This window comes from Dipodomys merriami, unplaced genomic scaffold (assembly GCF_024711535.1).
Source record: "Dipodomys merriami isolate MVZ:Mamm:240054 unplaced genomic scaffold, mDipMer1.0.p SCAF_11, whole genome shotgun sequence".
NCBI classification, from domain to species: domain Eukaryota; kingdom Metazoa; phylum Chordata; class Mammalia; order Rodentia; family Heteromyidae; genus Dipodomys; species Dipodomys merriami.
In genome coordinates, this window is record NW_027202382.1 from 49,748,756 (window position 1) to 49,768,228 (window position 19,473).

The window sequence follows — 19,473 nt, forward strand, 5'->3', positions numbered from 1 at the left end:
CCAAGTATGTAAGACACCTTGGATACAGAGCTGATTAGTATTTCTTAATTAGTATCCTAAAATGCTATATTCAGTTAAAAATTAAATAGATTGTTTAATCAGTTGCTGTCTCAAAACTCTCATCATGACCACTACTGAGTTTTTGATTCTCTGCAGCATTTACAGACTTACAGAGTGACAGATGACTCTTAGAGGTTGGTCAGATTTAGCTTTTATTCTTAATAAGTTCCAGGTAAACCCTGCTTAAAAACTATTTCTATTGATCTTGTTGGTTCAACTGGAAATAAAAAGTGTCTTGGCAAGGACTCTCATTCTGTCAGTCACCTCTCCACTGCCCAAACGTGGGCCCTACCACCAGTCTGGGACATGCCAGACCAGAAACAAGCAGAAACTCCAAATGCAACATCATCCCAGCAAGAAGAGACCTCCTAAACTTTTGGTACAAAGCTAGTCCTGGAAATGAGGAGTCAATCAACCAGAGGCAGTTGGGGAGAACTGCACAGATAAGCAGGGACAGTGTCAGATCCTAAATGGAGTCACTTTGTGCTTGCCCTTTCAAAGCTAACAAGAGCCAGAAGTCAAAAGAAAACAGTTCATAAGCATGCCTATCTAATGCCCATACCTGTCGATCTTCTAACTGGGCAGGAACTTATCCATCTATTACCTGCTATTTCTATTTATAGTGAAGCTCCTATCCGTACTCTATAGTCCTGGAAATGATCAGGCCTCCCACCTGTCCCTTAACCACTCCAATCCAGCCACAGTTTCTGACTCGTTATTCTTAACCAGTCCACTGTGCTCTCTCCTACCCAGTTGCCAGATGTTAATCAGTCAGTAGTAGTTAGGATATGGTTTGCCCACTCCAGGACCACCTGGAACGCAGGAGACAGGAACCAGCCAAGTCATCCAATTTTTCTTTTCCGCCCTGAACTTTTTTTCCTTTCCACCATTCCTTCTGCCATTTGTAGACCCTCTAATAATGTTTTTTCTTATTGTTCAGCCCTTGCCTCTTAGACTTCTTTGATTTCATCCAAGGATGCATACATGCATTCACCACTAAGGTGCCTTCTCCTGGACCAGACAATATTTCTACTTTTTACCCCTCAAGCCAACACACCTTGCCAGCAGGAAGCAGCCAGAGAGTCGGCGTCCCTTTATAACTATCTAAAGGCTGGAATTGTAGGTCTGCCCCAGAAAACAGCTTTCTTCCTGTGGAGCCCCGAAAAGTTGAGCTGTGAGACTGGATTGGAAGGATGGAATGCCTCCTCCCAACATGAACTCTCAGAATGATGAGAATTTCCTGAAAAGGTTGATCAGTCCTAGCTTGAAGAGAGTTCAGATTTCTATCCCAGGTGTAGGCTATTTCCACACCAAACCTTCTAGGAACTTGGGGATAAAAAAAAATCTATGCTAACTGTAAGTCATTTACTGGTTACACCTGCTTCTAAGATTAAAAAAAAAGTTATCACTTGACTAAAATTATACCACATGATTGGTGCTTGTCACTTCAAAGCAACTGTGACTTCACTTTCTGTGTATGCACCTATACGCTACTCAATAAATACCCTGTAAACTGGACGCAGGACACCTGAAGCTAGTGGAAGACTTCAGGCCCCTGGTGCCCCAGACCTCAATGCCACGGTCTGGTGTCTGTCATTGTCTTGTCCTCAGTTGCTGAGGGCTGTGACACCTTCCTCCACTCCTCATGAAGGATAGCCCCAAACCAGCAACCGCCTGTGACTGTAAATCACCCGCCAGTGAGTCAGCAAACGACCCCAGGCTCTGGGCTCACTTCCCCATCCGCTGCAGCCACACTTCCTCCCCGCCCTCCCCCGTATAATCTCTCTCCCTGCCATAAGTCCTCTCCTGGCACACCTACATCTACATTTGGTACAGGCTGGCAGTTTGGCTCTCCCAAATAAACACTTTTCTGCCTGAACTGTGTGGCAGTTTCCTTTTGGCAACAGTCACTGCAGCCTCCAAGTTCCAACAGGACAGGCCCAACAGTGCCTCCCGTGAGCATCCCACACTACCCTGCAGTCCCTGGAGACACTAGGAGCAGCGAGTGCACTCCGTAAGCCAGGCTGCTCAGGCCTCTTCCGTGAAAAGCCCTAACTTCCCACTGCATAGAACACAGTTCAGTAATTTTTTTTACTTAATTGAGATGTAATTCATATACCATGAAGCTTGTACTCTGAAAGTACACAGTGTTCAGCATGTTCACAGATTCAGGGGACAGCCAGACAGTGTAATTGCAGACCAGGTCTACATCCAAACGCAGCCTTGGCCCGTTCCTCCTCTGGACAATCCCTGGGTACCTTCAGGCTCTGGGTCTTTGCCTAGTCTCTGCAGTTCCCATAGGCAGGTAACACGGAGCTGTTATTTTTGTAGGTGGGTTTCTTTTACCGAGCATATGTCCTAAGGGTTCACCTATGTTGGGCAGATGTGGGAACTTTATTCTCTTATCTTTTATTGTTTTATTTTTATGACAGTACTAAGGCCTGAACTCAGGGCCTGAGTGCTGTCCCTGAGCTTTTTCACTCACAGCTCCGTTTCTTGCTTCTTGCTTGGTTAACTGGAATTCAGTCTTACAGACTTTCCTGTCCAGACTGGCTTTGAAGCACCATCCTTATATCTCAGCATACTTAGCAGCCAAGATTACAGGTAGGCCACTGGCACCCAGGATTTCATTCCTTTTTTTTTTTCTGTCTCGGTCGTGGGGCTTGAACTCTGGGCCTGGGCGCTATCCCTCAGGTCTTTAGCTCAAGACGAGTGCTCTACCACTTGAGCCACAGCACCACTTCCCATTTCATTCCTTTTTATGGCTGAATACTATATAATTATATAGCTGGACCACATAGCTATGATTTATCAGTTAATGGATATTGGTTACTTTTGACTATTGCAAATACTGCCATGCATACTTGTATACAAGTGTTTTTATTTGTGTTTTGCGATCAAGCCTTAGAATATAGTTCCAGCTGACATGGAACTCCTGACCCTCCTGCTTTAGCCTTCAGTGCTGGCCTTACAAGTGTATCCCCTGTCCCAACTGACTTATATACTGATGTTTGTGTAGGCATGTTCCTGTTTCCTTGAGCAATGGGCAGGCCAGTGCAGTGTTCCTGTCACTATGCACACACGTCAGGGTCCTGTGTGAGTGAGTGCACAGGGTCTCCTTCCAGTTCATTCTTCCTGTTAGGCTGCCTGGGCCCCAGAAGCTCAGGCCCCACTCACGGATGGAGCATCTCTTCTCCCTGGATATTCCAGAATCCACTCAGGCTGGGTCCTCAGGGGGTTTCAGATGCACCTTGGGGTGGGTGGCAGGAGGGGAGATGCTCAGGCTGGCAGGACACCAGGTCCACAGCGTTGACCCAGTGCTTCTCTCACAGGCACCCAGGACCCCGACTGCCCGGTGCACTGCTCCTGCTCACTGTTGTCAGCCTTACAAGGCCAGGTATTTACTGCCCAGACCACCTGGACTGAGGACAAGGCGGCAAACACTGCCTGACTGGCAGACGTCTGACACGGGCCATCCTCAGCAGGCAGAGGAGGCCCAGCAGGCTCCCTCAGCACAAGGAGCCCTCTGTCTGCATCCCCACCCTGAAGGGGTCTGGCCCAGGTAGCTGTTCCATGCACAGGGAGCACAGACAGGCAGGAACTACAGTGATAAAATCAGCAGGAAGAGGGCTACCTCATAGGACCCACAGTTCACTGCCATTCTCTCAGGAATGGAAGGGCAAACTGATCCCCAACCCTCTTAGACCCATGCCTTAAGGCCCTGCGTCTTCCAAGCAGGCAGGACGGCCAGCTGCATAGTCTGGTGGTGCGCCACAAGGTGGCCTTTGAACATATTCACACCAAAGTGCCAACCAGTGGGAAGCTGGCAGGCAGGCACACGCCAGGCCTGGCTCCCGAGACCCATCAACTTGACTTCAGTGTCTTCCACTAAGCCAACACCTGGGCTGACCCTGGCAGTGGCCAGCCAGGGAAGCCGATGCCCACAGGGACATTCAGGGCTGCACAGCCCTAACAGCGCCACCCTGTGGGAGCCATGGCAGGCAGCTTCCTGGCCACTGCCCCACTTTCACAGGTGCTTCCACCTAAGGGCCCGATGCCCTGGGTCTCTTCCGTCTCCATGCCAGTGAATCTTGGTTTGTCTGGCTTTCAGTGTCTCTGGGCCTTGCTTTTCCCAGCTCCCCAGTAAGGTGTCCAAGGGCCCTTCTGCTATGGGATCCTGCCCATGTTGTAAAGGACACACCAAAAGAGGGCAAAGGAGGGTGGTAACTGGGGGCCGGCGCTATGGAGCCCGGTGCTGGATGTGGCTGCCTCCAGCCCCAGGGTAGTCCAAGCCAATGGGCCCTCGAAGTCCAGGCCTGTGGAGTTGTCCCTAAACTGCCTGTGTGCACAGGCAGAGGAAACGCCCCAGAGTCGGAGGTCAGAGGTAACAAAGGGCAGACACGCGTGCCTGGCTCCCACAGGTGGTGCCCAGGAGGTAAATGCAGGCTGCAGACACCAAGCACAGCGTCCTCCTCCTTCCTCCTTGCTCTGCCCTGGCCTCCCCAGGCTGTGGGAAGTGAAACCATCCTCCAGGGACACCCTGCCACCCAGGCGGAGTCCTGTGAGGGTGATGCCACGCAGCACGCGCAGGCGGGGCGCGGTCACCAGCCCTGCTGCACGGGGTGGGGGCGTGGGGACCCGGGGCTTTCCGAAAGCCGAGGCCTGGCCGGTGACGGCGCCTGGCTCGCACAGCCCGGCTGGACCCGATCGGGCCCTAGAGTTACACAGGACCCAGAGGAGCCAGCTCCGGGGCGGACCGAGGCCCCGCGGCCGCGCGCTTCCGAGCTTCCGAGTCCACCGGGCCGGCGAAGGGCTTCGAGGCGCGGACGGCCCTCCCCGCGGCCGAGGACGTCCGGCCTGACCCCGCGGCCGCCGGGGCCCCGCGGCGGCGGGCCGCGCCCTGCACAGCGCCTTCCTTCGGGAGCCGGCCTGGGCGAGCGCGACGCCGAGCCACCGGGCCGCCCCCCGGCCCGTGACCGCTCACCTGCTCGGGCCGGCCCGCCGCGCACCGTCCACGCACGGCCCGGAACCTTAGCTTCTCGGCTGCAGCGCGCCCGGGCCGCTTTCCCGCCGCACCGACGGCTGGGCGGACCCGGAAGCCCTGTAGTCCGAGCTCGGGCGGAAGCCCTGAGGGGCGGGGCTGGGTGGGGAGGGGCTAGCCCCAGCGGGCGCGGGAGGTGGAGAGGGCGTGGCCGTGGCGGGTGGGCGTGGCCCGTCCTTTCGGAAGGCGGGGGCGTGGTCGAATGGGGGAATAGGTGGGCTTGTGGGCGGGGCCAGTCGGGGGCGTGGTCGAGCAGGTGGGACGGGGTCGTGATCGTGGGGGCGGGAGGGGCGGGGCCGTCCGCGGGGCGGGGCCGGGCCCGCAGCTCGGGGTGGAGCCTCGCGGGGCTCCGGGCGCGGCCTTGGGTCGCGGCCGCGCAGGTGTCCCGGCCACCATGCGCTCGCTCGGGGACCAGGTGCGGGACTGGCACCGCGGCGTGCAGGCCGTGGCCCGCGGGGACTGGGACTGCGCTCTGCGCCTCTTCTCCAGCGTGCGGGAGCCTCCCGCCCGGATGTGCTTCAACATGGGCTGCGTGCACCTGCTGGCCGGCGACCTGCAGGCCGCGCTGCAGGTAAGCCCCGCGGGCGGGAGACTGCGACCTCACCCCGGGCAGGTGACCTGAGACCTCACCCCGGGATAGGTGACCTGCGACCTCACCCCGGGCAGGTGACCTGCGACCTCACCCCGGGATAGGTGACCTGAGACCTCACCCCGGGATAGGTGACCTGAGACCTCACCCCGGGATAGGTGACCTGCGACCTCACCCCGGGATAGGTGACCTGAGACCTCACCCCAGGCAGGTGACCTGAGACCTCACCCCGGGATAGGTGACCTGCGACCTCACCCCGGGCAGGTGACCTGCGACCTCACCCCGGGATAGGTGACCTGAGACCTCACCCCGGGCAGGTGACCTGAGACCTCACCCCGGGATAGGTGACCTGAGACCTCACCCCGGGCAGGTGACCTGAGACCTCACCCCGGGCAGGTGACCTGAGACCTCACCCCGGGATAGGTGACCTGCGACCTCACCCCAGGCAGGTGACCTGCGACCTCACCCCGGGCAGGTGACCTGAGACCTCACCCCGGGCAGGTGACCTGAGACCTCACCCCAGGCAGGTGACCTGCGACCTCACCCCGGGCAGGTGACCTGAGACCTCACCCCAGGGGACCCCGGAGCAGGTGACCTAGACCTCACCCTGGGGGAGGCCTTGAGTGTCAGTGGGGCACAAAAGAGACCCTGAGTCCCGTTCTCCTTGGGGAAAAGGTCCTTGTGCTGAAGTCACCTACAAAGGGCCTCCCTTCCCTTCCTGATACTTCCCTGGGGTTTCCCCTGAGAAGCTGGACGCAGGCAGGAGCCCCTGGCCCCGCCCTGACAAAAGCCCCTTGTGCCCTTTCTGCCTCCAGCTGGGCCAGACACCACCGTCCCTGGGGCAGGCCAGGGGCAGTGCTGGTGCATGCTTGGGTGGAATATACCTGAAAACAGTCTGGAGACAGGATCAGAATGGGGGCCTACCTGTTCCCAGGTGAAAGAATGTGACCAAGGGTGGTAATGGAGAGAAACAGGGTTTCAACTCCCTGTTTGCTTGCTTGCTTCCTGCCTCCTAAAACAGGACCTGGCATTGAAGGGTACACAGATGTGCGCTCTCTCTCTCTCTCTCTCTCTCTCTCTCTCTCTCTCTCTCTCTCTCTCTCTCTCTCTCTCTCTCTCTCTCTTTCTTTCTTTCTCTCTCTCTCTCTCTCTCTCTCTCTCTCTCTCTCTCTCTCACACACACACACACACACACACACACACACACACTACCCTCTCTGCCTTTCTCAATACTTCTTGTTCATACTTCTTGCTGCTGGGTGTGTGGCTCAAAGCCTGCAGCATCCTCCACCTTCCAGGGCCATGCACTCAGCAGGGATGGCTGCCTGACAGGGACAGGAATCAGAGCACAGGGCACTGGGGTGGAGTACCTGCAACAGCTCACCAGAAGGACATGCTGGGCATGGAGCCTTCTGTATTCTTTCTTTCTTTCTTTTTCTTTTTCTTTTTGTCAGTTGTGGGGCCTGAACTCTGGGCCTGGGCACTGTCTCTCAGCTCTTCAGCTCAAGGCTAGCGCTCTACCACTTGAGCCACAGTGCCACTTCCGGCTTTTTCTGCTTTTTTGGTGCTGAGGAATTGAACCCAGGGCCTCATGCATGCAAGGCAAGCACTCTACCACTGAGCCACCTTTCCAGCCCCTGTATTATTTCTTTTAAAATATTGTACTGGTTGTTATAAAGGTGATATACAGAGGGGTTGCAGTTATATAAGTCCGATAATGAGTACATTTCCTTTGGAACAATGTCACCCCGTTCCTCACAGACTCCTAGTTTTTCCATTCCATCCCTACCCACAAGTAGTAAGTTCATTTTCCATATAGGCCTGTGTTATTGCTTACATTTGAACTTGCACCTGCAATCATCTCAGAAAACAACTTCCCCTTTAACATATTATCCAGGAAACGTAACCGTCTATGGCTAGGCAATTAAATGGTGAGTCATATGTTAGGAGAGCTGGCCCTCACCTGCTCATGTGCTGTGTAACTCCTGTAACTCCGGGCAGGGCCACGTTTCATTCTCTACTGTAAGAGGAAGACGGAGGGAGGGGGCCAGGGGGCGGTACTGCCTAAATCAGCAACGTTAGTATTCACAGGAGCACAGACATATTTAGCCAGCAGTTTGGAAGTTCTAGAAAGTAGAAGGAGAAGCTACAATTAGTAAGAGTAATCACGGAGCGGGTGGGCTGGGGAGGGCCCTCCTAGCCCCCCTGCGTGGTGAAATGAAAGCCGGTCACGTTGGACGTGGCTGCTGGGTGTGGTGGGACAGCCCACGCGAGCAGTGCCTGCCCTCTGTGACTGCACCAAGCCTGAACCCAGCCTGCACCCAGCACCCTCCCCTCACCCCTCACCCCTCCCACACTGGGAGCACACCGCAGTGCCTGCCCTCTGTGACTGCACCAAGCCTGAACCCAGCCTGCACCCAGCACCCTCCCCTCACCCCTCACCCCTCCCACACTGGGAGCACACCGCAGTGCCTGCCCTCTGTGACTGCACTGCAAGCCTGATCCCAGCCTGCACCCAGCACCCTCCCCTCACCCCTCACCCCTCCCACACTGGGAGCACACCGCAGTGCCTGCCCTCTGTGACTGCACTGCAAGCCTGAACCCAGCCTGCACCCAGCACCTTCCCCACACCCCTCCCACACTGGGAGCACACTGCACTTGTCCCACTTCAGGAAGAGCTGTGCTTCGAATCAGGGAAGCCAGTCCCACTGGGGCTTCTGTGTTTCTGTTCTGGTGTGATAAATATCTGGTGTGCCATTTTGTGTGGACTACCAAAAAAACGGATTTTAGAAGACAGAGGCCTTCATGGTCTGTTCCACAGAGGTAGCTAGTGACACGCCAAAGCGTTTCTGTCTAGTGTTGCTCTTCTTCTCCATGGTGTACAGATTGGCTTCTGGCCACAAGGAAGGAACAACCATAACTGGCACAAAGCACCTGGGCGGGCCGGGCCCGGTGGCTCACGCCTGTCATCGTAGCTACTCAGGAGGCTGAGCTCTGAGGATCACGGTTCAAAGCCAGCCTGGGCAGGAAAGTCCGTGAGACTCCTATCCCCAACTAACCATCAGAAAACTAGAAGTGGCGCTGTGGCTCAAGTGGGAGAGCGCTAGCCTTGAGCTGATGAACTGAGGGACAGCGCCCAAGCCCAGAGTTCAAGCCCACCACTGACAAAAAAAAAAAAAAAAATAGCGCCTGGGTGGCTGGGGGCCACCAGTGGGCTTCCATGTGCCTCAAGGCCTCAGCTGACTGGGCATGAACTGTGCTGTCCCTTGGGTGTTTCTGTCCCCAGGCGTTTGACCAGGCTGTCACCAAGGACACCTGCATGGCAGTGGGCTTCCTCCAGCGAGGAGTGGTCAACTTCCAGCTGGAGAGGTCAGAACCATGCCTGCCCCAGCTCACTGAGGCCTGCAGACTCGCTCCCTACCCACCTCCTCTCCTGTGCCCGCCTCCTTCCTGTGCCCGCCTCCTTCCTGTGCCCACCTCCCTTCTTGTGCCCGCCTCCCCTCCTGTGCCCGCCTCCCCTCCTGTGCCCGCCTCCTTCCTGTGCCCGCCTCCCCTCCTGTGCCCGCCTCCTCTCCTGTGCCCGCCTCCCTCCTGTGCCCGCCTCCTTCCTGTGCCCACCTCCTTCCTGTGCCCGCCTCCCCTCCTGTGCCCGCCTCCCTCCTGTGCCCACCTCCCCTCCTGTGCCCGTCTCCCTCCTGTGCCCGTCTCCTTCCTGTGCCCGCCTCCCCTCCTGTGCCCGCCTCCCTTCTTGTGCCCGCCTCCCCTCCTGTGCCCGCCTCCCCTCCTGTGCCCGCCTCCCTTCCTGTGCCCGCCTCCCTTCTTGTGCCCGCCTCCCCTCCTGTGCCCGCCTCCCTCCTGTGCCCGCCTCCTTCCTGTGCCCGCCTCCTTCCTGTGCCTGCCTCCCCTCCTGTGCCCGCCTCCTCTCCTGTGCCCGCCTCCCTCCTGTGCCCGCCTCCTTCCTGTGACCGCCTCCCCTCCTGTGCCCACCTCCCTTCCTGTGCCCGCCTCCTTCCTGTGCCCACCTCCCCTCCTGTGCCCGCCTCTTTCCTGTGCCCACCTCCCTTCTTGTGCCCGCCTCCCCTCCTGTGCCCGCCTCCCCTCCTGTGCCCGCCTCCCTCCTGTGCCCGCCTCCTTCCTGTGCCCGCCTCCTTCCTGTGCCCACCTCCCCTCCTGTGCCCGCCTCCTCTCCTGTGCCCACCTCCCTCCTGTGCCCGCCTCCTTCCTGTGCCCACCTCCCCTCCTGTGCCCACCTCCCCTCCTGTGCCCGCCTCCCCTCCTGTGCCCGCCTCCCTCCTGTGCCCACCTCCCCTCCTGTGCCCGTCTCCCTCCTGTGCCCACCTCCCCTCCTGTGCCCGTCTCCTTCCTGTGCCCGCCTCCCCTCCTGTGCCTGCCTCCCTTCTTGTGCCCGCCTCCCCTCCTGTGCCCGCCTCCCCTCCTGTGCCCGCCTCCCTCCTGTGCCCGCCTCCTTCCTGTGCCCGCCTCCCCTCCTGTGCCCGCCTCCCTCCTGTGCCCACCTCCTCTCCTGTGCCCACCTCCTTTCCTGTGCCTGCCTCCTCTCCTGTGCCCACCTCCCCTCCTGTGCCCACCTCCCTTCCTGTGCCCACCTCCCCTCCTGTGCCCGCCTCCTTCCTGTGCCCACCTCCCTTCCTGTGCCCGCCTCCCTCCTGTGCCCACCTCCCTCCTGTGCCCACCTCCCTTCCTGTGCCCGCCTCCCTTCCTGTGCCCACCTCCTTTCCTGTGCCCGCCTCCCTTCCTTGCCCACCTCCTCTCCTGTGCCCACCTCCCTCCTGTGCCCGCCTCCCTTCCTGTGCCTGCCTCCCTCCTGTGCCCACCTCCCCTCCTGTGCCCGCCTCCCTTCCTGTGCCCGCCTCCTTTCCTGTGCCCACCTCCCCTCCTGTGCCCACCTCCCTTCCTGTGCCCGCCTCCCTCCTGTGCCCACCTCCTTCCTGTGCCCACCTCCCTCCTGTGCCCACCTCCCCTCCTGTGCCCGCCTCCCCTCCTGTGCCCGCCTCCCCTCCTGTGCCCACCTCCCTCCTGTGCCCACCTACCTTCCTGTGCCCGCCTCCCTTCCTGTGCCCGCCTCCCCTCCTGTGCCCACCTCCCCTCCTGTGCCCACCTCCCCTCCTGTGCCCACCTCCCTCCTGTGCCCGCCTCCTTTCCTGTGCCCGCCTCCCTTCCTGTGCCCGCCTCCTCTCCTGTGCCCGCCTCCCTTCCTGTGCCCGCCTCCCTTCCTGTGCCCACCTCCCTTCCTGTGCCCACCTCCCCTCCTGTGCCCACCTCCCTCCTGTGCCCACCTCCTTTCCTGTGCCCGCCTCCCTTCCTGTGCCCGCCTCCCTTCCTGTGCCCGCCTCCCTTCCTGTGCCCGCCTCCTTCCTTGCCCACCTCCTTTCCTGTACCCCTCCTTCCATTCCTGTATGCCGCCTCCATCCCTGCACCCCCCCTCCCGCCCTCACTCCTGGGACCCGTCCAGCCTGGGTGGGGTGCTTTCCCGGGCGGGGGGGGGTCCAAGCCTGGTCTCTCTGCTAAGGTCCACGGGGGGCTCGGCACCCTGGCTCTTCCCTGTCACCTGCAGTAGTCAGGTGGCCGTTTTGCAGGTGTGCACTAACAGGACTGGCACAGTGGTCAATGGCTCTCCAAGGGAGGACTGCAGATCTCAGCTCCGGTCAGCCGGATGCCGGCCTGGGGGTGGGGTCTGGCGGGAGCCAGACTGGAGCCAGCTGGAGAGGTAGAGAGCCGCAGTGTGGAGGAGGAGGCTCTCCTGAGGCAGGCGCGTGGCGCAGGGCCTCAGGCCGGACGGCGAGCGGGGCAGCAAACCCAGCTCCACAGCGCCTCCCCTCAGCTCGGACCCCTGCGTCCCGCCCTGGGTGAGGCCTGGGTGGGTGGCACGGGCCCCCTGCCTTTCCCGAGGCCCAGCCAGTGGTCGGGGCTCAGCCCTTTCCATGCTCTGCTAAGGCCATCACTGCCCACAGGTTCCAGGAGGCCCTGCTGGACTTCCAGCTGGCCCTGGCACAGCTGAGGGGCAATGCCACCATTGACTACACGCAGCTGGGTCTCCACTTCCGGCTGCAGGCCTGGGAGGTGAGCAGGCACGGGGTGCCGTCTAATGAGGGGTGGTAGCGGGCCTTGGGATGTGGTCGGAGCCACCGGGGGCTCTGGGGTCTTGACTCGCAGGCCGGGCCGCAGCTGTGAGCGGCGTCAGGGTCACCGTGAGTCACGCAGACCTGGAGCCCCAGCGCCCCTCCTGCCCCCTCTTCTGGGGGTGGGGGAGAACTACTCAGGCCTTTCTGGGCCCCCAAAGGGAGAGGACAGGACAGGGATGGCAATAGGTGGCCAGTTAAGAGGCCACTGGAGGGACAGAGCAGGAAGGGGCGCTCTGCTCCCTCCCCGAGGGAGGGCCGTGTCCCTGTCTTCAGTCCTCTGGGGCCGGTGTGAGTCACAGTGAAGGATCATGGGGGAAGCCAGGGTCTAACGACACACCGTCTGCGGCCCGGGGCTGTGTCCCCTGCTAGCGTGGGGGCTGTGGCAGGCACAGCCCAGTGGGCAGGCCACAGGACAGAGCCCGAGCGGGCAGTGGGGTCTTTGTGGAGCGAATCTGGGCCGGCGTGTACTCACCCCGCCACCCCCAGCAGCGACTGAGGGTGTTTGGAGGTGGCTCAGAGCACAGCTTGACCCCACTTTGGGCAGGGGCCCTGGGACAGCCATAGCTTTGTCCGGCTGGCCGGTGCAGGCCGTGTCCTCTGTCCCTTGGGCTGACACCAGCAGACTCTGGAACAGCCAAAGGGCCATCTTACAAAGAACAGTGTCCGGTGTTCCAAGAAAAAACGAAGAGACCAAAGTGGAACATGTCCCTTCCAGGGTTGAACAGCACCCGGGGCAGGGCACCCAGCCACTCCTGCTGGGGCCAGGCGGGTGCCCAGGAGCCTGGTCCAGCCCATGGCTCCCATGCCAGCTGGACCCCTGAGCAGCTGGGACTGGGGCTGGGCCAGGTGAAGCCCAGGCCCGGTCACCTCCACCCCCACTCCTAGGTGCTGTACAATGTGGCATCGGCGCAGTGCCAGCTGGGGCTCTGGACTGAGGCTGCCAGCACTGTACGGGAGGCCATCTCCAGGGGGCCAGAGGGGGCCCGAGGCGGCCTGGACACGGCCCTGGGCCAGGTGCAGGTGAGGGCCGCGGGCGGGCGTGGGCCCTGGTGACCAGCGGTGACGCACGGAGGCTCCGGGCCTGTGGAGGGCCCCAGGGAGCCCTTCCGCTCTCAGGCTGAGTGCTCTGTAGCTCAGCCCGGCAGCCGCTGAGTCCCAATGCCTCCACCCCAGAATCAGGTGCCGCTGGAGCCCCGGCAGGTCCCCAGGGGTGAGGTCTTCCGGCCCTACAGACGACACCTGGAGCTCCTGCGGCCGGTGGATTTCCTCGGCCAGGCCAAGGTGAGGGTCCCGGGCCCGGCCTGCGTGTCTGCGGGGCCCAGGGATGGCTGCAGCCGTTGACAGTGGGCAACTCGCATGCTGCCAGTGCAGGCGCGGGCCTGGGGACCTGGTCAGGGTACGTGGGCGCAAGACCCTCCTCAGCTTGCTCCCTGGGGTTGGAGTGGAGCAGGGCCGCGGGCCTGAGGCAGAGCCGTGTCTGGGCTGTCCTCCACGCACATGCTCGCTCTTCTCCCCACAGGCCAGCGGGCGCCTTGGTGTGGTTTGCTCCAAGGGTGGGAGGCGTTTGGGAGAAGAGCCCGTCTCAGCGTCCTGTTTTTGCTCCAGTTGTTTTGCCCTGGTGGCCCCTCGGCTGGCCACACCCTGCGGTCGCTGCAATGTCGCCCGGGCCCAGGGCGGTGCCCATGAGCAGACTGGTGCCGGGGGAGAAGGGCATCTGCAGAAGTCATGAGAACGTAACTCCAGATTATTGGCTTGTCCTCTTTGTCATGAACTTCTTGTGTACTGCGGCGGTCTGGCAGGCCAGGGCCGGCACACAGCCCGCCACCCATAGACCGGAGATCCGGGAGCCTTAGCAAGCAGTGTGGGCTGAAGATAGCCCGAGAAGGCCCCGGCATAGCTGTGCCCTGTCCCCCGCCAGGTGGTGGCCTCCTCCAGCCTTGATGACCAGCACTCAGGTGTCCAGCCTCAGCAGGTAGGTGGGCAGCCTCTGGCAGTCCCAGGCTTGTCCCTGCCTGGCATGACAGGACTGGCCACTGGCCACAAAGAGAATGGTGGGGGTCCTGGGTCCTCTTTGGTCCCTGGTGTCCAGCCCCCTCTCAGAAGGGATGGGGCGCTGGCTGGGGTGGTCACCGTCCCTGGGGGAGGGCCTGCAAACAGCACACGGGCCCTGGACCATCGGGAGCCATTGAGGGAGGCCTGTCTGCCCTCTTGGCCAGGGCGAGGTTGCTGCTTTGTCCCTCCAGGTGTGTGCAGCCGGCAGAGAAGCTGGTCCCAGGGCTGCAGCAGCAGGAGAGGGCCTCTGCCTGCCCGTCCTGCCTCCCTACACAGCAGAGGCCTCGCACGTGAGGCCTGGACTTCCTGCTCCACCAGTCAGGGGGTAGGACTGTCACTCCTGACACGTACAGCTGATGAGAATTCCCGGTGCTGGGGAAGGGTCACCGGCCCACCTTTCCCCTCCCCGTGTTCTGATTCTTGCTGCACAAGCTGCCTGTCTGGGAGGTGGGTTGGGATGGGGGGTATACCTGTGGTCTCTGTGGCCCACACAGCTCGCATGAAGCAGCAGGGCTCTGGGCCAAGCTGGCCAGGAGTGACCACAGCCTCACTGGGCCCCCACGGGCCACGGGCTCTGTGACGTGGAACGATGCCGAAGCTGTGGAGCTGGGGAGACGGGATGAGTCCGGGAATCTCCGCCACCCCTCAGGACTGCTGGGCTGGAGCAGACAGGCCGGGGCAGGGCCATGAGCTCCAGGCTGCACAAGGCCTGAGGAGAGGGCACTGTTCTCCCCCCAGGGCCCAAGTCCCGGACCTGCAAGGAGCCAGCCCCCACCCCAGCCCCCCTGCTGCAGAGCCTGAAGTGAGCACTGGCCGCATCCTGTCCACCCCCTACCAGGACCCAGTGAGTGAGCCTGGACCCCCTGGGGGACAGCCTGGCCGGGGATGTGGAGGGGTCGGCTTGCTGGCGCATAGCCAGCCCAGCCACCAGCCTCTCGGATGGGCCATCCTAGGGCTCTGGGGCAGGCGGCGGGTGGACCGTGACTGCCTAGGGACAAGGTGAGGTACGGAAGCAGGGCAGTGCCAGCTTTCCTCCTGAGACACCAGCCACAGGCCTCATGTCTCACTCGGACTTGGGACGCCGGCCACCGGCTCTTCTCTCCCCCAGAGGCTCAGTCCACTCTGTTCTCAGAGCTCCGGTCCCCTCCCGAGACGCGAGGCCTCAGTACCTGCCCATGGGTCTACCTAGTCTACCTGCCCTCCTCCTGCTGACCTCAGCTTAAGTCAGGGCCCAGGTCAGCCCTGGTGTGCCCTGCACTGCAAGCAAGACCCTCACCCCTCAGCTCAGGACCTCCTCCTCCCCCTCCCCCTCCTCCTCCTCCTCCTCCTCCTCAGGGCTCAGGACCTCCTCCTCCCCCTCCCCCCCTCCCCCTCCCCCTCCTCCTCCTGGCTCAGGACCTCCTCCTCCCCCTCCCCCCCCCTCCTCCTCCTCCTCAGAGCTCAGGACCTCCTCCTCCCCCTCCCCCTCCTCCTCCTCCTCCTCAGAGCTCAGGACCTCCTCCTCCCCCTCCCCCTCCTCCTCCTCCTCCTCCTCCTCCCCACAGCTCAGGACCTCCTCCTCCCCCTCCCCCCCCCTCCTCCTCCTCCTCCTCCCCACAGCTCAGGACCTCCCCCTCCCCCTCCCCCTCCGCCTCCTCCTCCTCCTCCTCAGAGCTCAGGACCTCCTCCTCCCCGTACCTCCCCTGCCTCCTCCCTATAGCTCAGGACCTCCTCCTCCCCGTCCCTCCTCCTCCTCCTCCCTATAGCTCAGGACCTCCTCCTCCTCCTCCTCCTCCTCCTCCTCCTCCTCAGGGCTCAGGACCTCCTCCTCCCCCTCCCCCTCCTCCTCCTCCTCCTCCTCCTCAGAGCTCAGGACCTCCTCCTCCCCGTCCCTCCCCTGCCTCCTCCCTATAGCTCAGGACCTCCTCCTCCTCCTCCTCCTCCTCCTCCTCCTCCTCCTCCTCAGGGCTCAGGACCTCCTCCTCCCCCTCCCCCTCCTCCTCCTCCTCCTCCTCCTCAGAGCTCAGGACCTCCTCCTCCCCGTCCCTCCCCTGCCTCCTCCCTATAGCTCAGGACCTCCTCCTCCCCCTCCCCCTCCTCCTCCTCCTCCTCCTCCTCAGAGCTCAGGACCTCCTCCTCCCCGTCCCTCCCCTGCCTCCTCCCTATAGCTCAGGACCTCCTCCTCCTCCTCCTCCTCCTCCTCCTCCTCCTCCTCCTCAGGGCTCAGGACCTCCTCCTCCCCCTCCCCCCCCTCCTCCTCCTCCTCCTCCTCAGAGCTTAGGACCTCCTCCTCCTCCTCCTCCTCCTCCTCCTCCTCCTCCTCCTCCCCACAGCTCAGGACCTCCTCCTCCTCTCCTTACAGTTCAGTGCCACCCCCACCTACACTTCCTCCAACACAGGCTACCTTAAGGTGGGCACCTCTCTGAACTCCATCCTGGGGTGACCAGGTCACCCACAAATGGCACTGGGGCCTCCTGGTGGGTCTGGGAAGACGTGGCCCCAGCCAGGCCTGGCTCAGGGCCTGGAGAACCCACTGGCAGTGCAGTCCAGCTGGTGACCTCCTTCTAGCCGCAGTCCCCCCCACGCGACCCCTCCCCCTGCTGGGCCAGGACAGGCCTCGGTAGGGAGCTTGCTTGTGAGGCGGCCACCTGCCCGCCCGCTCCGCCGCCCTGGCCACACGCAGCTCTGGCTTTCCTTGCAGAGGCCGCAGCAGGAGCAGGTGGGCGCACAGGCCCCTCCGTCCTCAGGTGAGGGAGCTCCGCCGGTCAGAGGCCGTGGGGGGGTGCGGGGTCAGAGGCCATGGGGGGGTGCGGGGTCAGAGGCCGTGGGGGGGTGCGGGGTCAGAGGCCGTGGGGGGGTGCGGGGTCAGAGGCCGTGGGGGGTGCGGGGTCAGAGGCCGTGGGGGGGTGCGGGGTCAGAGGCCGTGGGGGGTGCGGGGTCAGAGGCCGTGGGGGGGGGTGCGGGGTCAGAGGCCGTAGGGGGGTGCGGGGTCAGAGGCCGTGGGGGGGTGCGGGGTCAGAGGCCGTGGGGGGGTGCGGGGTCAGAGGCCGTGGGGGGTGTGGGGTCAGAGGCCATGGGGGGTGTGGGGTCAGAGGCCGTGGGGGGGTGCGGGGTCAGAGGCCATGGGGGGTGTGGGGTCAGAGGCCGTGGGGGGTGTGGGGTCAGAGGCCGTGGGGGGGTGCGGGGTCAGAGGCCGTGGGGGGGGTGCGGGGTCAGAGGCCGTGGGGGGTGTCGGGTCAGAGGCCGTGGGGGGGATGCGGGGTCAGAGGCCATGGGGGGTGTGGGGTCAGAGGCCGTGGGGGGGGTGCGGGGTCAGAGGCCATGGGGGGTGTGGGGTCAGAGGCCGTGGGGGGTGTGGGGTCAGAGGCCGTGGGGGGGTGTGGGGTCAGAGGCCGTGGGGGGGTGTGGGGTCAGAGGCCGTGGGGGGGGTGTGGGGTCAGAGGCCGTGGGGGGTGTGGGGTCAGAGGCCGTGGGGGGGTGCGGGGTCAGAGGCCGTGGGGGGGGTGCGGGGTCAGAGGCCGTGGGGGGTGTCGGGTCAGAGGCCGTGGGGGGGATGCGGGGTCAGAGGCCATGGGGGGTGTGGGGTCAGAGGCCGTGGGGGGGGTGCGGGGTCAGAGGCCGTGGGGGGTGTGGGGTCAGAGGCTGTGGGGGGGGTGCGGGGTCAGAGGCCATGGGGGGTGTGGGGTCAGAGGCCGTGGGGGGGGTGTGGGGTCAGAGGCCGTGGGGGGTGTCGGGTCAGAGGCCGTGGGGGGTGTGGGGTCAGAGGCCGTGGGGGGGTGTGGGGTCAGAGGCCGTGGGGGGGTGTGGGGTCAGAGGCCGTGGGGGGGGTGTGGGGTCAGAGGGCGTGGGGGGTGTGGTGTCAGAGGCCGTGGGGGGGTGCGGGGTCAGAGGCCGTGGGGGGGTGCGGGGTCAGAGGCCGTGGGGGAGGTGGACCCGGAAAGCTTGGGACAGCACTAAGGTGCCTATCAGCCGCTGTTCTCCACATCTTCGCTCTCCCCCTTGCTCTACCCCGCAGGGCGGTTGGCATCGGAGCCCCCAGCCACTGTGGTGAGAGCCTCCCCTCCACCCCGTCCCGTCCCCTCCCGGCCTTCCCTGCCCTCAGCCCTCTCAGGTCTGAGGGCCGTTCTGTTCCCAGGGAGCGGCAGCAGCGGGCCTGGAGCCCTCGGCGCCCGTCACCGTGCAGTGTGTCTTCACGGTGGCCCTGGAGGCCCCCAGGGGCGCCGGCCTGGCCACCCTCAGGGCTCTTCTGGCTCAGGCCCTCCCGCGCCAGGCCCTGCTGGGGCAGCTCAGGTAGGACCGGACGCCATCCCGGGGTAGAAGGGGGTGGGTGGTCTGAATGAGGGGGGTGAGCTGGAGCGGGGGGGCCACAGTGGGCCAGCGTGGGCAAGAGGTAGTTTGGGGTCAGGCAGGCATCCATGCCAGGCCCAGGGTCCACGCTGCTGCTGGAAGACAGGGCCGCGTGGGAGACTGACCACACGGGAGGCCAGGCGGGTGGAGGCCGACCACACGGGAGGCCGGGCGGGTGGAGGCCGACCACACCGGAGCCGGGCTGGTGGAGGCCGACCACACGGGAGCCGGGCGGGTGGAGGCCGGGCACACGGGAGGCCAGGCGGGTGGAGGCCGACCACACGGGAGGCCAGGCGGGTGGAGGCCGACCACACGGGAGGCCGGGCGGGTGGAGGCCGACCACACCGGAGCCGGGCCGGTGGAGGCCGACCACACGGGAGCCGGGCGGGTGGAGGCCGGGCACACGGGAGGCCCGGCGGGTGGAGGCCGGGCACACGGGAGGGCTGTCAAGGCTCCCTTCCGGGCGCTGCCTTGGCACTGCCCTCTGTACCCCGTGGCGGCAGCCCCGGCCTACCCTGAGGACTCTTTGCAGTTACCAAGCCCCCGGTGAGGAGGGCTTGTGGACACCCATCCATGGGGAAGACTCACTGCAGGGGGCATGGAGGGACGAAGACAGGTGCAGGGGACTGCGGCTCCAGTGCCGGGTGAGTGAGGGGGACCCTGGCTCCAGGCCGGCCAGCCGTCCAGATGCAGGGGGACACCGGCTCCAGGCCGTCTGTCTGTCCAGATGCAGGGGGATCCCGGCTCCAGGCCGTCTGTCTGTCCAGATGCAGGGGACCCCGGCTCCAGGCCGTCTGTCTGTCCAGATGCAGGGGACCCCGGCTCCAGGCCGCCCCCATAACCCACCCTCTTCCCACAGGCAGCCGGAGGCCGGCCAGTCCTCCACCAGGTGGTGGCCCAGCACAGCTACTCAGCCCAAGGCCCTGCAGACCTGGCCTTCTGCCAAGGGGACGTGCTAGATGTCCTGTGTGAAGGTACAGCCAGCTGCCTGGGGCTGCCCAGAGCTCCTGGGGCTGGAGGTGGGCGGGTGTGTCCAGGCTCAGCAGCCTGGGCTCGGAGCAGACCCGACTGCATGTTCCTGCAGTGGACGCGGCGTGGCTGGAGGGGCACCGTGATGGCCACATCGGCATTTTCCCCAAGTGCTTCGTGGCTCCGGCTGGCACCTGCGTGGAACCCTCACAGCCCCCGAGTCCTGACCGGCACTGAACGATCTTGTGTCGTCTGCTTTTAATAAAAACTGCCCCCTGTGGTCAGTGTTCTGGGCC

General features: G+C 63.1%; 1 protein-coding gene across 3 annotated transcripts; it reads left to right on the forward strand.

Moving 5' to 3' along the window:
• Window positions 1–5,446: 5,446 nt before the first annotated feature.
• Noxa1 (NADPH oxidase activator 1) lies at window positions 5,447–19,457 on the forward strand. Of its 3 annotated transcripts, none has more exons than XM_070015173.1 (15): window positions 5,447–5,672; window positions 8,977–9,059; window positions 11,285–11,554; window positions 11,660–11,768; window positions 12,716–12,850; window positions 13,004–13,111; window positions 13,749–13,802; window positions 14,074–14,207; window positions 14,621–14,726; window positions 16,563–16,608; window positions 17,877–17,908; window positions 17,997–18,151; window positions 18,741–18,852; window positions 19,072–19,182; window positions 19,293–19,457. In XM_070015173.1, the coding sequence occupies exons 1-14, from the start codon at window positions 5,496–5,498 to the stop codon at window positions 19,165–19,167; spliced, it is 1,617 nt and encodes a 538-aa protein (XP_069871274.1). In that variant the 5' UTR covers window positions 5,447–5,495; the 3' UTR covers window positions 19,168–19,182; window positions 19,293–19,457. The 3 variants fall into 3 exon arrangements, with proteins under 3 accessions (XP_069871274.1, XP_069871273.1, XP_069871275.1); XM_070015172.1 differs by having other exon boundaries at window positions 5,454–5,672; window positions 19,068–19,182; XM_070015174.1 differs by lacking the exon at window positions 11,285–11,554 and having other exon boundaries at window positions 5,458–5,672; window positions 19,068–19,182.
• Window positions 19,458–19,473: the final 16 nt, after the last annotated feature.

Excerpts from the sequence above, each read along its gene's own strand:
- Noxa1 (XM_070015172.1), top strand. The coding sequence starts at position 5,496 with ATGCGCTCGCTCGGGGACCAGGTGCGGGACTGGCACCGCGGCGTGCAG. Across the intron at positions 9,060-11,284 it reads GTCAACTTCCAGCTGGAGAG|GTGTGCACTAACAGGACTGG; the intron begins GTCAGAACCATG and ends GCCGTTTTGCAG. Across the intron at positions 13,803-14,073 it reads CAGGTGTCCAGCCTCAGCAG|GTGTGTGCAGCCGGCAGAGA; the intron begins GTAGGTGGGCAG and ends TTGTCCCTCCAG.